Below are 21163 nucleotides of genomic sequence, written 5' to 3'. Positions count from 1 at the left end.
ATTACGGTATAAAGGCCATGAAATTATTGATTAGTGCCCCACCACATCACTGCAGAGCTTTGCTTGGGACCAATAAGAAAGAAAGCCTCTATGTTCTGAAGCAGTAAGCATCGCGAATGGACAAATGTTCTGACATTCTTGACCCGTCATAGCACAAGCAGACTGTGCAAAGCCTCCTACGCAATGAAGATTGTCAAGAAAAAAGTAACAAAAACTTCAAACGATGCCTTTATGGGGTTTGAAAGGAAAAATCCAGGCAACCTGGAATAAAGAAGTAAGGAAGGAAAAAAAGGAGCACATGGAAGAAGGAGAAAAAAAAGAAAATCTGCAGCATTAAATGGAAAGGTGAAAAGCCTTGATTGAATGAGCATTCCCAAAGCAGCAATTGCTCAGACACTGGCAGCATATCCACGCCTTTAATCTCTGCACTCAACTGTGTGTGTGTGTGCCACGCACTCAAACTCTACGATATGGAGATCTAGGTGGGATGAGTATGGAGATTATGGAGATACATGGAGTTACAGTCTTAGAGACTCACAGGGACGAAAGGCTTGGCCTCCTCAACTTTGACCACTTTCGATGCTGCTGTTGCCTGGTAAGCAGGTAAGCCAAAAAATAGGAACGTCAAGAAAGACGAGGCAATAAATAAATAAATAAAAAAGCTGATGAAAAGTAAAACATTATAGTAGAGGAGCTACAGGAACCTACAAATGTGTTACAGTGTCTAATTATTATTGAAGCTTGAGATATGATTGCATTCTAATACAAATGCTTGAATGAATGTAAATCTTGGTTTTCACTTTCAGACTGAATCTGGGATCATGTTTGTACTAAAATGTTATGTAAGAGGTAAAGAAAAGGCTATTTCTTGAAATCAACTTGTGGTCTGTTTGTCCAATCTAGTCACAACAGTGGATCTTTTCATGACCGTGGGGACCTCTCAGGGCCCTCAGAATTTTTGAGAACTAAAAAAAGTTAATTAGCTTATTTCTATTTAATGGAATCATAATGCTTGTCGTATATAAACTTTCTCATTTCATTGTTTTAGTTGGAAAGAGGTTAAAATCTCTTTAGTCTTTAACAGATACAGCCAAGCAAGTTCTCACACTGGTTAGGACTTCAGGAGCCAAACTGAAGGCCTGGACATTAGATTAACTTTCAACATCATTTGGAAATGACAGAGGAATCAATGACATTTTGATTTCCAAAGGGTGGGACTAATTTAGTGAGGGGAGAAAACGCCACTCTAGGCCTCTAGATACATCATTGACTGTGAATGAGAGCTGCAGTCTAACCAGGTTTCAGTTAGTTGTTGGGAATGGAAAACAGCAGCAGCAGCTTTATGCCTGGACTCTTTACTGAAAAAGTCAGTGTAAAACTGATACAAGGTGAAATATGCTAGATCAGCTACATTAGTAGTCAAAATAGAGGTTTACACAAAAGACTAAGAGATGAAATATGATGCAAAATAAGTATCAAGAAAAACAAAAACCTGTATTGATCCTGAACCTGGACTTTATGTTTTAAAAAACTGCATGTAAATTGCAGCCCTATATTTAACAGGGCCAAAAATATTTCACAGCTTTTTTTTTCGTTGTTCAGTAGATTAAATTGTGTTCAGTTATGTACTTTTTGATTAAGCGCCATTCATTCCCCTTCATTTAGGCAGAGCGAAATCATACGCATGAATAATTAAAAAGGAAATGGACTACTCACAGTGAGTCAATGAGCAGATTTACAAGGCTGTAACATCAGCTTGCGTATTCATAATTTCTCATTTATGAAAATGAACTATTGGAATTAAGTGCTTGAATTAATGTTAGCGCAATCCAGCATGCACAAACACGTTTAGCTTGATGCGTCCTAGTACATTAGTGGAAATGAGCTGGATCATGCAGTTACAAGGGAAAAAAAGCCACTGATGTAATCAAAAAGGGTGGATACCTGTGTGGATCATAGCTTCCTCCATCTTTACTCCCTGATTAGGAAAATAAGAGCAATTGAATGTTAATGTGTCAATCGTGGACAAAGGGAAAAAATAGATAAATGAAGAAACATTCATGATGTAGATCTTCATGCATGGCATTTAGCCCCTAAGGAGAAATGCGGTTATGGAAGACGCAGTGAGTAGAGAGGACTGATGATAAGGGAGACTGGGCTGGATAAAGATGGATGGTGTGGCACAGGAAGATCCACTGAAATAAATCAGATAAGGTTATCAAGAAGTGACAAAGTAAGTATACTGTTAAAGGTGGCATTTGAATATGTGTTTGTGAAAACAGTCAAATGCCACATCAATGCTGCTAGTATAGTTAGCATTGAAGGGAACTGTTCAAAATTTCTCCATAGTTAAAAGGGTACAATGTAAAGATATTCAGAGGGCGTTTGGTGCAAAATGCTTCACTGTAGAGAAACTTACAGTCAGAATTATTCACAGCGGTGGTGATAAGAACCAGACGTCTGAAGAGTTTAATGCCTCTACAAGCTCCCATTACAGAAAGTTTTTATAAAAAGTTAAGACTTTGTTTTATGACACTTTCAAGATAAAAATTTGGTATTTTAAAATACATTCTTGATGGAGTGGTATAGGCAGGGTTTTGTGCAGCAAAAAAGTCAAATTTTTTCACATTTACCACTATTTTACCATCATCAACATTACATATAAACTCAGAAGGTGGTTTTGGATAGTAAATGGCTATATTTTCATTGCAGTCGTTGTGATCCCTGGTTCCTATCACCATCACTGTAACTAAGTCTGGTTGAGTAAGTTTCTCTTCAATGAACAATTTCACATCAAAATGATTTCAAAGACTTTTACATCAACAGCTGAATTATGCAGCAGTTTTGAAATTGGTGGAATTCCCCTTCAAGTATAATAATAACACTATTTTCTGGTAGTCCACTGTAGATGCTCACCTTGTATAAGTAAAAATTGAAAAAAAAAATGGAGAGGGCCAGCAACGTTATCTATGTAGATAATCTGTGGTGGACTATCAAAATCAATATATCACTGTTGTTGGAAGAAAACCTTGCATCTCCAAAATGATAACTTTACAGGAGAAGGAAAAAAAAACATACTTTTATTTTTAATGTAGGTCAATGGAACCAGACTTTTTTCCAAGTCATTTTGGGCCATTTATTTTGGTCCTTTGTTCATGAAATTTACACACAATGTAAAGGGCAACATGCATTTTCAAATTATGTCAAAAACTGAAAAATTACAAAAATGGAGATACGAGGTTTTCTTCCGACAGCAGCGATATATAGGCTTCAATATAGTGAGACCACTACAATACAATCATTAGGTTTTATATTTACCTCTGTTTCTTTGTAGATGAAGAGCTTTAATGAGCTTTATTTTCTATTCTTTGGATTCACTTCCAGCATATCAAGTGCTGAATACATTAGAACGTCTATTTGCGTTGTAGCGATGTACTGCAAAGTGGACAATGGGGTTGTAAAACTGCACTGATGCATTTGAAGGAACGTTAAAATCTTTTAAAATATCATTTAATAATCTGCTTATATTTGGGGCAAAATAAAATTTCTGTGCTATTTATGAACATAAAAAGGTTAAAAGCATCATAGTGTTTTTGTCTAAATTGCAGTTGTGTGTAAAAAGTTCCTCCAGTCATTTGTTTATTCAGTGCATTTTAATCCATAATTCTGAATTGTACTCAAATTTGAGAGTTCATGGTGCACTGAACTGTTTCCTAATGAACTGTAATTAAATCACATTATCAAGAGGTCAGAGATTTACACCCCTAGTGGACACTAATGGTCAGCAGACGGTACAGAAAAGTCTTCAAACTAATCAGCTGATTGGTAAGCACACTGTAAATGTTAGTTTTTTAAATTATTTTTAACTATCATATTTTAATTCCTCACCCAAAATGAACACAGTACATGATGAGGCAAGCATGAGATATTTCCTCCAAATGCTTTAAACAGAACACAAGGTTTATATGGACCTGCAGACGTCAGTGACCCATGAGAAAGACACAAAACATTTCACATCATTATTGCTGCCATTTACAAGATCGCCAACCATCTGGCCTTGCCTTTAAAGGAGAGAGAAACAAAGCACAGTGAGCACACGGTCTCTTGGTGAGGGAATAAGACAAGAGTCATTAAAGGAGGATGAGGAACAGGAGAAAGAATTTGGTGTTGAACCCTCCACCTCCTACAACCACACTGGCTCACGTCATCACGTGGCTCAGGGCTGTTCTCATGCAGCATGCAATACCACACAGAGCTAGAGGAAAACATGCTGGACCATACAGGCATGAGGATTTTTGTAGTCATGTGTCATGTAGGGGTGTAAACATGTATCTGTGTGCACTAATGTTTACTATAACAAATAAAATTCTTGGTCTATTTTGAAACAAAATAACCTGACATTTTCATGAAGCACCGAGTAATTTCCTCAACCATGAGTAATAAAGGTCAAGATCGACATCCCTACTGTCATATATTTTTCATTTTGAGGCTCTAAGCCAACAAGATGGTCTAGCATGTTTTAAAATATCACTGGCATTGGTACAGAGTAAAAAATAATAGTAATTAACATAAAACAGCTGTAGTACCTGCATCTGGGTTCTTTGGTCTGGGGTTGCACTGCTTATGACCCTGACAGCTCCTCATCTCCATCAGCTGCAGATGGAGCTGGTTCAGGACGTCTCTGTCCACTGTGTAAACTGCATTGGTCAACTGCAACCACATAAAATCCACTCAGTGACTCATCGCCAAAACTAAAAGAAAGTACAGGCTGCGCCTGAGTAGTTATAGAGTAGAGATATACACACACGACAGTGTCAATATCGAAATACTTTATATATATATATACTTATATGACCTAATGGAAACAAAGAAATGCCAATGAACTTTACCTTTAAAACTAGTTTTTAATCATTAATAATAATTAATATGTATTCATTAATATTTAAGCGTTTCTTTACCATTGATGCTCATCTCTTTATTTATTAATTTTTCAGTTTAATGTTATAATCTTTTTTCATTATAATTTCATAATAATCTATATTATGTTGATTTATATCTACCTTCGAGCTGCATCACCGTATGAAAAGTGATATGTAATTGTATTATTATTGTTCTTATTAGTAGTAGTAGTAGCAGTGTAACTATATAACATATGTAATACAATACAAGGCATCTCTGAATGGGATATAGGCTACAGTCTTGTGCAGAAGTTTGTGCACCCCCAGTAAAATGACAATCAGATTTTCCAAATGAAAATAAGACAAAACCTATGAAGGACCAAACATAAATATGGCACTTTATTTTGCTGAATTTAACATCACTGAGAAAATCAACAGAACATCTGACCAGGAATGCATTTTGCATTGGACTGTATAATAAAGATGATGAGTGGTGAATTGTTACAGATACAGAAATTAGCATTTATTTGTGATGAAGTTACAGTGTGGCTCACCTGGTAGGGGTCACTGTTCAGATCAAAGTACTCCAGGAATCCGGTGGCAAACTCACAAAAGAGCGTGTTGTGGGTGTCGTTAATGGTCCTCAGGCACCAGTAAGTGTTGTTATTTGAGCTGGTGCAGGCACAGAAACCTCCAACTGCACAAAGAGATTATAATCAGTCATTTTCCTGCTGCAAAGCAGAAACTACAAACCTAAACCTGCTGGAAAATAAACAAACCATTTTCTTAGGTGAATTTACATTGGGTATTTATATATTCATGTATTTGATAATTCTCAGCACAGCTACTGCTTATACTGCTATTCTGCTATATATTTAGTTCATGTATATTCATAAGTACAGTTTTATTGCATTTTGTGAAATTATATTCTATGTTTTTATTACATTTTCTGTGTTTGTGTGAGCTCCTGCCAGAAAAGAACTCTTTGTATATAAAAACATACTGATGCAAAACAGTTCTTATTCACTACTATGCAGATACACTGAAGGCAGTGTCAGCTCTAGTTAACAGCTTCAGTTATTACTGTGCCATTGTGCAGTCTAAGATGCTCAAGTGAGGAAAAAAAAAATCTGTTAATGATGTCTCAAAAAAGAACATCTGGAGACAAAAATGGAGGAGAAAAGGAGATGATGAGACAAAGCTTAGAGATATAGCTGTGTTTTGTTTTGTTGTTTTAATGTTATGCCATTTGTTTTGGCTTGTTGGACAACAAGTAGTAGTGGATCTGGGGTCTGTCTAACAAAGCAGCTTCAACTTAGGTTTTCTGTCTGAGGTTCAGCTTCAGAAAAACCTAAAAACACAGATGTGGTTAACTTGTTTCACAACAACAGTTAAACTTTCTCTGTTAATCCTGTTTTAGATTCAGGCCTATGCTCATGAAAGCGTGACGTTTATGACCGCCAATCGTGTGAAACTTGAGTGGTCACCCAAGAATAAAAAAATCATACTACCTAAATATGTAGAAAGTAAAGCATTCATAACAGTAAAAAAGTTACACTGTCGCCACCAACTTAAAATCCAACTAAGCTTAAAGTTAGCTGGATAAGTAAGAAAGTGCATGGTGAGACAGACCCCTGGATCTAGAACACTGAGGCTGTTATCTGTACTTTAATCTGTCATTGTAACTGTCAGTTAGTGCAGTGTCGTACGGTTCCAGAAGGGGGCGGTCTGCCAGTGGTCGTTGTTGTGTGTGAAGCAGGTGAGTCCAGGCAGGCTGCAGTCGTCTCCCTTCCTCTGCCTCTTCCTCTCTTTTCTCTCTTTCTTTCTGCGGCGGATCTCGTTATAGAGTTGGGCTTTGCTGTCCCCTTCATGCACGACCTCTCTGTGGAAAACACAAAATACGTTCAAGCTGTGTTTGACATGATGATTTTGCCAAAAAATTGCAAACAGTATGCAGTAAGTGGCCAACATGACTTTCTCCAGTACGCCAAACATGACCTACTACTCTGACCAAATATTCCAATATACAGCCAGAGCTGTCTTCATCATACACTGCAACCCAAAATGCAACGTGGCCATTTCAGGAAGACGTAACCACAGACGTAACAGCTCCTCATTCAGCCTTTTATGATACATAAATGAAATAAAAAGAGATCATTTGTCCTGCTGCTGCACTCACAATGCTGGAGCTCCATCAGTTTTCTCTACTGGTGTTAAGGTGGGTTTGATTGCTTTGTCTACTTAATAAAGTTAATGTACTGCATTGATAACATAGTTAAACGGTAATTTAAAGTTGACCAAACAACCTGCACAGTGTTAGGGGTCCTTGCTTAATATTCAGTCAAACTAGATCATTTTACTAACTACAAATGAAATGAAAATAAAATGATCTTTTAGCAAACTGGCTCTATCTAACGAATCTCCAAAATGGCAACATTACAGGAGGCAAAAACGTCCTATACTCTTAATGTGAGTTAATGTAAAGAGATTTTATTCCAAGCAATTTTGGAGCATTTGGTCCATTCATCATGAAATCAGACAGCTTGTTTTGTTTACTGGATACTATATACTACTGTGAAGAGTAACATACAGTATGCAGTCTATATTGGTGCAGTAAACATAATAGTATGCTACTTTGAATACAGCCTTAGATTACATTTAAATGCAGGATATGGGCTCTTCAAGGCATGATAGACCCCTAGCTCATAAGCATGCTCTCCTCCTTAAAATACAGTGCTGTTGCACTGTTCAGATCCATTCCTCTGCAGATGGCTTCCAGATCTGTGCTCTACTCAACACTCCTGAAAGGGATGCAGTGAGTTCGATCCTGTTTGTTTGGCTTTTCTGTTTCTGGACTGCAGGGCACACAAACACCCCGAGCGACAATCGCTGGACAGTGTCCACGTCTGATGTACATTGGCGCCATGAAATCACAAAACAATTCGCCACGTTTCTTTAATAAACAGTCTCAGTCGCTTTCAAAGGCGTTCACAAAAAAAACAAAAATAGAACTCAGGACTGTAATGTGGATTCAGAGACTCATGCACCACATAAATGCACTGACATGTGACAAGGTAACCACCATAAACCCATAATATTTCGTCACTATTGGAATAAAACCTTGCATCTCCAGAAAGTAACTTTACAGAAGAGGGGAAAAAACAAACAAACAATCTTAACTTTCACAGTAATAAATCATTTTGGACTGTTTGAGTGTAAACAGCAGCTGGTATTTTCAATTATGTAAAATAAATGAATAAATAAATAGTTTTTGTTCCAATAGTGATGATGTAAAAAAACACACCCGACATACTGCACAGTTGACCCAGCAGTGTTTAAAGGGACTTTAGTGGGGATGCAGACACCACACACAAAGGTGGACACAGGGACACACACAGCTGGGAGAAACTCACTTAAAGGGATGGAGACGGCTCCTGCTCTTCACTCTCTCAGGCTTGTTTCTGTGCCCTCTCTCTTTGCTATAGTAGCTGCTTTTAATGAAGAGAGAACAGTACTGAGTTTATACTTTAAAAGGATGCCTTTGCCCTCTCACTTCAAATGTATTTGATGGTCTAAAACAGGAGTGCACAACCCCAGTCCTGGAGGGCCAGTGTCCTGCACAGCTTGATAGTTGTCCTACTCAAACACACTTACTAAACATTGCAATTAACAGAAGAGTTAAATCAGGTGTGTGCTGGACACTGGTCCTCCAGACGCGAAGTTTTGCACCACATATTTGGTGACAAAATTTTGAGTTTAATACTCCTAAAAGCTCCCTCACAGAAAGTTATACATGAAATGGTTATGAAGACACTGCCTAATGCCTGAGACCTTTATGGCCAACTTATTTAAGTTTAACCACTATTTTACCATCATCAACATTACACATCCAAACTTGTAGGCAAATAAAATGTCTGTATTTGCACTGACGCCATCGTGGCCGCTGGTTCCCATCACCACCACTGTAAAGAAATCTGAGTCTCTAAGTTTCCCTAAAATGAACCATTTCACATCAAACCACTCTGAATGACTAAATCCCAATGACTTAATTTTGCAGAAATGTGGAAAAAATGATACAGGCATGATGTTTGCTAGGATTCCATTAGTGTTAGCTTTAGTATGAACAGAAGCAAAAACAAGCAGTATTTGGACACCAAACGTCTTGGCCGATGGAATACGTTTGAAGGAGAAAATGTGAAAAACTTATCCTCAAACAACTTAAACTATTAAACTTGACAGGCCCTGAGCACACTAGCAGAATTACAACTCATCAGTGCAATGCAGTTCAGACACAACCTACAGTTAATCTGCTCAAAAGGTAATCGGTTCTACATGGTCATTTCTGTGTTACTGCTCTATTGTATGTCATCAGTTTGGTAAGTAAGAAATGGAAGATTCACAGCTGGCCGGAGACAAAGCGTCAGAATACATGAATAAGGAGAGTGATGCAAGTCTCTGAAACTCTTCAGCTGGAGAGTGTGTATTCACTTTAAGCGCAGCATTTGGCTCCACAGCTCCAGGCCGTCACAGCATTGAGTAACACAAAAAACCAACAGCAACTCAGAACTAAAATACTCCGGGAGCTTTTCAGGGCACAAAGTGTATTTATAATGTTCCCTCAGCATTTCCATTTTTTGATGACAAATGAAGTACAGTTAGTGCTTAACACAAATCATTTAATCGGTCAGTGAACAGTGAGAAAACTTTCCCAGATTACTGATATAATAGTCATACAGGAAGACGCAAGAATCAGTAATGTAATTCTGGAACAAACCTCTTTTTTCCACAGTCACACTCATCTGGTTTTCTGCTCTTCAGGTGCCCTCGTACCTCTCGCAGCTTCTTCATTTTGTCCTGGAGCAGCTCGATCTGCGATGAAGACATTGAGACACACCATGATTCAAAAGAGTCAAGCAGCGTTTGTCAGGGCACAAATCAGCTATCATATATGACATATACATGCTCAGCATGGTATGAAAATGTTCTCCAACCATGCAAAGAAGCATTTCTGTGGTTCTTTAAGTTATAATGGTTCTAAATAAACTGTCATCTTTACTAAAAACCTTGAAGAAACTCTTTAAGAATGTAGCAAAGTGACTTAATAGCTAGAGTTGCTCAGCTTACCACTAGTAGACTACCTGTATCCCTCTTAAATTATAAGTTTATTAGTTAATCATAACTTATTTTTCAGTAACTACTACATATTATTCAGGAACTACCATGAACTTATGAATTATTCAGTAACTACTATAAATTGTTCAGTAACTGCTATAAATGATTCAGTATCTACAATGAATTATTTAGTAATTATTATGATTTATTCAGTAACTACTAGGGATGCAATGGTACAGTGGTCCTAAGGTTCAGCATGCATAACGTTTTTGAGCCACAGTAATGGTACAGTATTTTTATATTTAAGAAAAAAATAAAAACATCACTCTTTAGACAATGAACTCTTTATTTTGCCTATAGATAAATAAAACCTTCCATTCAGTTTTCAGTTTTTCTCTGTGATGTTTCATAGAGTTCGGGATGCTCGCTAGTGCTCACCATGGTCACGCTGAAGCTGAGGGATTATTTATTTATTTATTTTTTCCCCCTCTGTCTTCTCCAGCTTGTATTTGCACACAGAGCACTGATATGCTCCAGGGAAATTCTGATTTTGAGTGCTGATAGGCTCCAGAGAACTTCTGTGGACTTGAATGTACAATGTGCTTGTAGTCTGCAGTGCAATAAGCAAGTAATGAACGGTTCGATAATATACTGTGTACCGTTGCATCCCTAGTAACTACTACAAAGTACTCAGTAACTATCATAGATTATTTAGCACCAAACGTGAATTATTCAGTAACTACTATTAATAATTCCGCACCGGCTATTAATTATTCAGCACCTTCTATGAATCTAATGCCTGAGTTCTGAAGTTGTGAGTCAGAGGAACTGAACTGTGGGTGCACCTACAGACACTTAAGGGTTTAAAGCAGGGGTAGAGAACTGCTGCCAAGGACTCATCAGCTAATTACCAGGTTCTGCTGGTGTGCTAGAGCAGGGAAATCACCACACTGTGCTGGACGCTGGCCCTCAGTTGCCCACCCAGGTTTAAAGGACTAAACCAGTGCCAAGACAATAATGCTCACCTCCTGGTCCACAAAGCTCTTGTGGTCTTTCCAGGCTTTAGAAGACTGGTAGATCTCTCTCTCACAGTGCACAGTGTCATTCAGCAGGATGTAGCACCTGTCATGCATTATGTAATTAGCAAAAGCACATATCATATATTCAAAACACACACACACACATATTTATATATTTATATATTTTTATATATATATATATTTATATATTTTTATATATATATATATATATTTTTATATATATATATATATATACACACTGAGTTACTGAGTTCCTTCTGCCTAACATACTGTAAATGTAAAGGACAGCTGGAGTTTTTACAATATTGTGAATATCCATAAATAGGCAGATGAAAAGAACATCCTCCCTTACTTGTGGGTGACTTTGAGTGAGTTTGGGTAGCCCACAGCGTTTGTATCGTCGGCCAGCATCTCCTCAGACGTATCGTCCGACTCCAGGCCAAAGTCAGGGTCAATGGACACATCTGGCTCGTAATGCCGCTTGCTGATTGGCCGGGGCTCTGTCGCTGCCCTGTCGTCCGCCTGCAGGTCCACAGCATAAATCTCCCCCTCAAACTCCACTGAGAGAGAGCGGGCAGGACGAGTGTGGACAAAGCGAGGCCTGTAGCCTGTCATAGAGAACAGATACAAACCTGTTCATGCATGTATTTAGACTGATGTTCAAGTAATCCATTTCATAGTAGGTAAGATGGCCATGTGGAGAGATTGTGTTCTATTAAAATGCCCATTGACTCTACTGCATATTAGGTAAACTGTTGATTTTCTAAGTGAAAATAAGTTAACACATCCTCTACAGAGAATAATTTTATTCGCAGTTTATTTGCCGAGTTTAACATTGAGAAAAAATAATCATACAATATAACGTGCCATAATTTTCTGCACATGCCACACTGTATTTTTTTTTTTTTCCACAATATGTTAAATTCAGCAAATAAACAATGATTGTGTATTAAATATGCAGATGTGAGTTCTTCGTAGATCATGTGTTAACTTAGAAAGTCATCAAAACATCATTTGAATTTGGGTGGCCAAACTTTTGCATATGACTGTATATTCGCATCAATATTCTTTTCATATTAGCAGCAATATATTTATATTTATTATTATTTTATTTATTAGGTCAGATGACTCTCTGAGAGATTGTGTTTAAATATAGATTTATCTGAGATATCTAGTGTACATGAATAGTAATATAATTTTTCATATTAGGTGTGGTGGCCATCTGGAGAGATTTTGTTCTATTAAAATGTACAAATAAATCTATTTGAAGTGAGTCTATTTTATATTAGATAGGATTTCAATATGGAAAATATTGTTCTATTCCAGCATACAAATATTTCCCTTTGAGTCTCAACAAGAAATAATAAAATTCACTGTGCATGCACATTGTAGGTGGCACCAGTAGATGTCACTGCAACACCAAATCTCAAGCTTGACTGTGAATGAAAGCACAAACTGTCTATCATTTATTGACACTGTGTTCATCACTATCCATATGGGATGCTTTTCAGTGCACACTGTGGAGTATAAGAGTTCTGAGACAGCGTAATGCTTAATTCAGACTACACAGTATGAGTACTGATCTCACTGGTTTGTAGTGACCTGCATTATTTCTCTAGTTAATCACTGTACTGGCCACTCAAACATACATACACCATCCTGCCACTTCATAAAGTACACCTCCTTTCTATCCACACTCATTCTCCAGTTTATCAGCTCTCTTTACAGTTACAGATTGTAGTCCATCTGTTTCTCTGCATGCTTTGTTAGCCCCCTTTTACCTTTTTCAATGGTTAGAACCCCCACAGGACCACCGCAGAGCAGGTATTATTTGGATGGTGGATTATTTGCAGCGCTGCAGTGGCACTGACATGGTGGTGGTGTGTTAGTGTGTGTTGCACTGGTATGAGTGGATCAGACACAGCAGTGCTGCTGGGGTTTAACACCTCAGTGTCACTGCTGGACTGAGAATAGTCCACCAACCAAAAACACTGAGCCAACAACATCCTGTGGGCAGCATCCTGACACCACTGATAAAGGACTAGAGGATGACCAACACAAACTGTGCAGCAACTGATGAGCTATCATCTCTGACTTTACATCTAAAAGGAGGACCAACACAGTAGGAGTACCTAATAGAGTGGACAGTGAGTGGACACAATATTTAAACACTTCAGCAATACTGCTGTGTCTGATCCACTTGTACCAGCACAACACACACTAATACACCACCACCGCGACAGTGTCACTGCAGTGCTGAGAACGATCCACCATCATTGGCCTTTGCGATACCAATATGGCAAAAGGCCACAATATGCAAATGAGTCCTCTAACCAATCACAGCTCCAGATGAGTGGAACTGTAGGTGAATCAAGGTGAGTATTTTGATCAAAAAGATTTTTTTGGTCAACATAATGTAGGCCAATCTTTATGTCACTCTATTAGCAATGTAATCACAATCCTATAGTATTTTGTCCATATCATGTATCCCTATAGTGATGTACTAAAATAACTATTCATCTGTATCAGTGATTAAGCACACAAGACCATCCTCAGTCGCTCAGTCCCAGGTTTTACTCACGCTGGCCGCCGGTCTGTGAGACGTGCCTGTGTTCCCTCCTCTCTGCTCTGGCCGGTTTGTATCCTCTCTCTCCGCAGCGGCACTCCCTCTCCCGGCTGTCGTACGATCGCAGCCGTAAGCTCCTCGCTCTCTTCCTGGAGGTGGCCTTCAGCGAGCCCTTACACTTCTGCATGCGCCACTTCCCCGTGATGTCCACCACACAGTGCCACTTCTGTCCGACACAAAAACACCACTGTATCAAACGAGCACCACTGTATCAAACGAGCTAATTTAGTTTTAAATTAATTAGTAAATTAGATTACTGCAGGATTCAGAACTTAGCACAACCCCTGTTGTCTAAAGTGGCCTTGTTGCACTGGGCTCTAAACCATATTAAGAAGTCTGTGCAACTTTAATGAAAACCTGGATGCAGTATGAGCAGACTGAGAGAAGCTTGGTGGATGTATTTATGGAAAAGATTTGTGTGGCTATTGACTTCTAGTGTCTGTTAGCAACATTAGCATTGTAGCTCCAATTTAAAATGAAAGAAGCAAAAAATGTGGACAGAAAATGTGGACAAAATGTGTCTTAGCTCATTGACTCCCTTTAGGCTACAAGGAAAAAGGCGCAAATGTGATTTTCCACCAAACTATCGCTTTAAAAATGAATATGATGAGCTGATATGTATCTATACATCATAAAAGCAAAACCCTTCAAATGAATCCCATAAAGAACTGTCCAGAGGCTAATCTCGTGCTAATCTCCTGGTTTGGTGTACACTCCCTGACCACAGCGCAGACATTTGTTCCCAACTGTGGGAAACCATGTCCGAACAATGACCACGGACCGATTTCCTGTGGGCACTGGCAACCTGACCGTGTGGGTGTGTGGTTGTGGCTAACGTTACTGTGTCTGTGCAGCTACAAATGAACAGACAGACCCAGACGGTGGCAACGTTTGCATGGCAGGTGAGCCAACCAAGCCACTTGTGAGCCACTCACACACTTGACTTTAGCAAGTGGTTCAGACATACATCCCATAAATATTACATAGAAATGCAAGTATCTATTTGTAATAATGATGTGTATGTATAAGTAATGTGTGTCCAATATGCATTATATATAAATGCATACAGGTACGAAAAAGAAATCCATGTAATGTTTTTATGTTCTCTCATCACTGGCAGAAAAATCTCCTATCTGTAAAGTGACTTGGAAAAAACAGCGTTCAATGTAACTATATTTAAAGCGATTTTATTCAGTCATTTTGGAGCACTTCTATTGGTCTGTTCATCATGAAATTTTGACACAGTGTAAACAGCTGCTGGAATTTTCAAATTAAGCAAAATAAAACCTTAAACAAACCTTAACCATAAAGAAATGGTTTTACTCTTTCAGTCCAATGAAACATGGAATGTTTTCCTACAAAGTGTTTCTACAAAGTCAGTTCTCAAAATGAAAACACTCGCAACAGCGTACACACACAATGACACAGATTCACACTGCTGTGTAAACGTACACGCGCACACACACACACCCATACCCCCACCCCCCCCCCACACCCCCACCCCACATACACAGAGACACAGAGAGAGGGAAGAGAGAGAGAGAGAGAGAGTCTGGCTCCAGTAGCTGCTGGTCAAACAGTCAAAAGCAAACACATTCACAGCCAAACTCTGCAGGCCCGTGCTAACTCGCCATCACACTCACACACACACTCCCTCACACACTGACACACACTCACACTGCCCTCATTGACTTCTCCACAGGAAGTGGAGGAGGACAGCACTCATCAGGTGAAGTCTTGCATTACTGCTGTTTTTACAGAGCAGAACACATTCCTAACAGAGAGAGAGAGAGAGAGAGAGAGAGAGAGAGAGAGAGAGAGAGAAAGAGAGAGAGAGAGAACAGAGCGAGAAAAACAGATAATGAGAGAGACAGACAGATAAACAAAGAGTAGGTGAGAGGAAGAGAGTGCAAGAGAAAAGAGAGAGACAGCAAGAGAGAGTGCAAAGTACAGATAAACAGACTCTCTCTCTCTCTCTCTATATATATATATATATATATACATATACACATACATACATATAGTCTCTCTATATATTGCTCATAAATTATACACATCTCTATATATGACACAGAGAGAGAGAGAGCGCAAGAGCAAGTTGTCTGTCTTGTTTGATTTGGCCTGCAAGATATATGCTGACCCTACTCTCATAACTGATTCTAATGTATCGTTCTCATTTTCTAAAAACTGTATTTCTGATGTAGTCCAGTAAGAAATTGTGTAATGCTGTACATGTCTAAGACTTTATTTGAAACCTACCTGTCTCCTTTAACTGTATACTGTTTTACATTTTTGGCTCTCAGACCACCACAAACACTGCTCTTTTGCCCCACAAGACAAAAAGTTTGGGCACCCCTAAGACAAAGTATGAGTGAAGGAGAAAAAGAGACTCTACAAGCTCAGACTCGATCTCAGTGTCAGACTGAAAGCCGCTACAGTTTTGTCTACCGTTTTCACCCAGACCATGACTGAGTTTTCACTGAACGCATTTATGTCACAGCGACTAAATGTTTGGGCGCAAAAGAAGAAAAATTGAGTCCTAGGTGTGAAAAAACGACATACACAGACACACACACTCAAAACCTGTATATCCAACAGCCTTCGTTAAATAAATATTCATAGGTGAAATCACTTGGGTATTATATAGAGACATTTATAAACTGCCTACTAGTAGCCTACACCTACTTAGCCTGCAGTAGTTTCATGCTGCCCATTCACCCTGAAGTTATGTTTCTGAATGAGACACAATACAGGCCAGCTAATCAGAACAGAGCTCATTTACATATATCAGTCTCAATTCTTTTCTGCCCAAATTCAGTGAAAATGGCCTGAAACAGTATTTCGGAAACAGTATTTCCTCAAACACTGTTAAACAATTCACATTTCATTGCACTGTGACAACACAACTCTTTCTTCAAAAACAGGCAAGAGCGGCTTTACCCCACACCTATACAAGTGTGCACTTTACTCATGCACACATACACATAGTCCAAACCAGAACCTCTTTGTAGAAACTTTGTTTTTAATCAAATTCCCAGACTGAGCATTAGAGGCAAACACTTAACTCTGCTATAAAAGGTGCCTGGTTCACATTAGCACCGTCCTGGAAATCCAGACTGCATTTTAATGCTACCTAAAATTGTAACAATTTGTATTGTTCAGCTCTAATTCAGCGCAGTGATGTGGAGTGTTAGGGGGGCAGGCACTCTGAACGCTGCTTAACAGGCCACTGATGAAAGACGACTACAAGGGCATTAGCTGCTCTTACTAAGCACACCGATTTCTAATTACACCTCGATGGCTGTAAACGGCAGCTTGAATTACAGCAGCTCGCCTCAGGGGACCAAACTGCACCAAACACTCGCCCCAGCCTTACTGGGATGTTCTGTATGATGTGTAACCTGCCAAAACAGTTTGTGAAGCCACATGGAACCATTTGAGTAAATCATGTCCTTTATGTGGGGACCAAATGTATATACATTAAAAATAACGTGTGCTGTACCTGCCCAGGCTGTTCGCAGGCTGTCTGAAACTCGGCCTGTTGACACGCTTCTTGAACCTTCTTGTATTTGGGCAGACTGTTGGTGTGCGCTGGGCTCACGCTTCCTGTTGAATCTTCCTTCTTTCGTAGGATTTTGCTGGAAGGACAGAGAGGCTCAGTGAGCTGGACTACAGATAATTTCTTAATTATTTATATGGTCTGGTTCAAACTTCACATTCAGGGTTCTCATAGTCAGTCTACCATCTTTAACAGATTTTAGCCTGCTTTAGTTTTCTCCCTACTTTTATTATTTTAAATCATTTTTAACAAAATACTGTGTATACATTATACATAAATTGCACATAAAGGCTTCAGTCATATTCAGACAGAATTCTGTCAGGCTACAGTCGGGATCAGACAGAATTCTGTCAGGCTACAGTCGGGATCAGACAGAATTCTGTCAGGCTACAGTCGGGATCAGACAGAATTCTGTCAGGCTACAGTCGGGATCAGACAGAATTCTGTCAGGCTACAGTCGGGATCAGATAGAGTTTTGCCAGGCTACAGTCGGGATCAGATAGAGTTTTGCCAGGCTACAGTCGGGATCAGACAGAATTCTGTCAGGCTACAGTCGGGATCAGATAGAATTTTGTCAGGCTACAGTCGGGATCAGACAGAATTATGTCAGGCTACAGTCGGGATCAGACAGAATTATGTCAGGCTACAGTCGGGATCAGATAGAATTCTGTCAGGCTACAGTCGGGATCAGACAGAATTATGTCAGGCTACAGTCGGGATCAGATAGAGCTTTGCCAGGTTACAGTCGGGATCAGACAGAGTTTTGCCAGGCTACAGTCGGGATCAGATAGTTTTGCCAGGCTACAGTCGGGATCAGAAAGAATTTTGTCAGGCTACAGTCGGATTCAGAAAGAATTTTATCAGGCTACAGGTGGGATCAGACAGAATTCTGTCAGGTTATAGTCGGGATCAGATAGAATTATGTCAGGCTACAGGTGGGATCAGACAGAATTCTGTCAGGCTACAGTCGGGATCAGACAGATTCTGTCAGGCTACAGTCGGGATCAGAAAGAATTCTGTCAGGCTACAGTCGGGATCAGATAGAATTCTGTCAGGCTACAGTCGGGATCAGATAGAATTCTGTCAGGCTACAGGTGGGATCAGACAGAATTCTGTCAGGTTACAGTTGGGATCAGACAGAATTTTGTCAGGTTATAGTCGGGATCAGATAGAATTATGCCAGGCTACAGTCGGGTTCAGACAGAATTTTGTCTGCCTACAGTCAGATTCATTTTTTAGGTACACATTTTTTTTCATGTACACATTTTAGTTGAGCTACATTTGTGTTTTGAATGAATTCTGTCAGGTTGCAGTTCTAAACTTGATGCTGAGGGTCATATCAGACTCAGGCAGAGAATGTTCTTGGGCTATATTTGGGTTTGGATCAAAATTTTTGGCCCAATTTGCGCTCTAGTCAGCCTCACCCCAGGCCGTGTCATTTGACCTCTCTACACTGCACTCACCCTAAAGCCTCTTAGCCTCAGTAAACGCTCTGTGCACTCCCACGCCACACAGAAATAACCGCTTCTGTTTCTGGCCACTAAATAAATCCATCTGTCTCTTAGTGCTATTGTGCTGCATTTACTTTTTTGTCTGACCCATGTCCAGGGTGGTTTTACATAGCTGAACAAAAAAAGGCTGAATAATAAACAAACCATCAAGTTGTAAACCATGCCCTTAAGTGGAGAGCGGCCTGCTCTGAGGGGCATTTTATTACAGCAGATTAATGAAGTGGTTACAATACTAATCTCATGAGTCATAAAACAGGAACTGTCGTGGCAGCTTGCAAAACAGGTTGGATTAATAGCCCTTTCGGTATGAATACATGGGCCACCATGGGTCTGATTTTACGTGCAGCAGTTATTTGGTCACGGGAGCAGCCGGCTCTGATCAGCAGCGCTTTATTGTTGTTCCGATGGAGGAAAACTCGAAGTTGCATGCAAACGTGCAATAAAGGCTGAACTGCAGGAGCAAAGGAACAAAAGTATGGACAGCATACAGGCTTTGAGGAGTGCTACTCCTGAATTTTGCTATGTATTGTCATTTTTATAAAACATACTGAATGACTTTTACAAGCTTTATGTTTTACATGTTTAAATTAGATTAGAATTTAGGTTAGCTTTGTGCTAATGTATTATTAGAAATTCCATAGGGATGCTAGCAAACATTAGCATAACAGTAGAGATGTTTTTTTTCTTTCTTTCATTTCATTTGCATTCCTGGCCTGAACTGAAGTCCTAGCTCTCAATCACAGTTCACTATTGCATAAAAGCACGTCATACATGGTGAGAAACCACATAAGCGAGTCTATCAGAGGTTACATAACAACTCGACAAGGTTTGAGATGTGTAGATGATTTAGACTTGCAGTTTGGATGATGCTAATTGGTGTACATAAGCATTCCACTTGTTAGCTACATTAACCTTGTAATGCCAGTGCAAGACTGACACTGTTTGGACCCATGTCTTGGATGAACAACTACAAGGGTGAAATGGTGTAAGTCAATTTAAGTTACTTAAGTGGTGTGTTTTTATGCAGTTATAGTGGTAATGTGGGCAGAGAATTGCCTTCAAGAGAGGTGAGCTGCAGGCTAAACACGATACCTCAGCAGCATTCCTCCCTGCACTCACAGGAACCCTGTGAAGCGTCTGAGCTATCGGGTGAAGACTTTCTTTCATTCCACAGGTAATGGCATATGGCTGCCGCCTAGGGGAGGGTTTGTTTACGTTGTGCGTGTCTACGTCCACAGAGTTACTGTAACACATCTGACAGGCTGAGAAAGTTCAGCGAGCCAATTTAAGCTAATTGCCAGGACATGCAGGGCGTGTTCACATAAGGAGCTTCACATTCCCAATAGCAAATATCTCACTTTCCAAATATCATATAAATATGACAGAGTGCCTGTCATAAGAAAACCTCATAAGACCACTTTTTCAGTTTGAAAATGTCAACTTCCATTTATATTGTGTTTTATAGTAAATGGACCAATAAAACTTCTGAAAAGAAAATCTTTCAAGCTCTAAATAACATTAACAGATGTTGAAGGGCCCATTTCATGTAAAATTTTCACAACCAGGTAGTTTGGAAATTAACGTTCCAAAAAGTACAATTTACTCCCTAGTCTGTACTGTGCAAATATGGAATATAAGCTGCAAAAACTTTTAAATTCATTTTATTGATGAAACAAAAAACAATTAATATACAGTGATTTGCAAAAATTTAAAACTCTTGTCAAATTACATTGTATTAAATCAAACTACAGTTTTGTTAAATCACTGAAGTTACAGATGTAAATGTAATTCAGAGAGAACAACCTTGCGTATAAAATTTTTCTTCAAATTGTAGTGCACAATTTCTGCTTATTTGTTGAGCTTAACAAAACGTAAAAGCTAAAATATGAAAAGGTGCCACAACTTTTGCACATGCCTCATTTTACGTTATCTGTTTTCCAATATGTTAAATGCAGCAAATAAACATTAACTGTGCCTTAAAATGTGCAATAATGAGTTCTCTGTAGAGGACCTGTTCACTTATTTTTCACTGAAAATCAACAAAACGTCATTTGACTGGGGCACCCAAACTTTTGCACATATTGTATCTGCCTATTCAGCCTAAAGCAGTTCAGCTCCACCCATCCATGCTGAAGTTATAAGGAGCGTTTCAGCCTGGACTGCTTTTTTGAACGAGGCACACTTCAGGACAGCCAATCAGAGCAGAGCTCATCTACATATATCAGTCTTAAAGGCACAGTATAACAAGGCTGACAGGCTGTTTAATTGTAAGGGATAGAGAGGCTGAAAAGTTGAAAACGAACTGTTTTTGGTACATAAAACCACACAGATGTCATAAGTGGACCCCATGGAAAAAAAAATAATAAGAGAAAAAGTAGGAAATGGACCATTTAAGCACTTTTTTCCTTTTCTGATAA

General features: G+C 39.1%; 1 protein-coding gene across 4 annotated transcripts in view; it reads right to left on the bottom strand.

Annotated features, from left to right (window-relative positions):
• Window positions 1–21163, bottom strand: part of sulf1 (sulfatase 1) — a 68497-nt gene that overhangs the window by 1839 nt on the left and 45495 nt on the right. Inside the window, exons 10-20 of one of the 4 annotated variants that reach the window (XM_036558636.1) lie at window positions 17179–17314; window positions 13632–13842; window positions 11403–11658; window positions 11036–11132; window positions 9673–9767; window positions 8312–8386; window positions 6608–6780; window positions 5453–5595; window positions 4587–4710; window positions 1945–1978; window positions 539–592 (exon numbers count right to left, since the gene is read on the bottom strand). In XM_036558636.1, coding sequence (XP_036414529.1) covers window positions 539–592; window positions 1945–1978; window positions 4587–4710; window positions 5453–5595; window positions 6608–6780; window positions 8312–8386; window positions 9673–9767; window positions 11036–11132; window positions 11403–11658; window positions 13632–13842; window positions 17179–17314 — 1398 coding nt within the window. The remainder of the gene's footprint in view (window positions 1–538; window positions 593–1944; window positions 1979–4586; window positions 4711–5452; window positions 5596–6607; window positions 6781–8311; window positions 8387–9672; window positions 9768–11035; window positions 11133–11402; window positions 11659–13631; window positions 13843–17178; window positions 17315–21163) is intronic. The other 3 variants (XM_036558637.1, XM_036558634.1, XM_036558635.1) reach the window with 3 other exon arrangements.

Source organism: Colossoma macropomum, unplaced genomic scaffold, assembly GCF_904425465.1.
Source record: "Colossoma macropomum unplaced genomic scaffold, Colossoma_macropomum, whole genome shotgun sequence".
NCBI lineage: Eukaryota > Metazoa > Chordata > Actinopteri > Characiformes > Serrasalmidae > Colossoma > Colossoma macropomum.
This window is presented reverse-complemented; position numbering and strand designations above follow the sequence as displayed.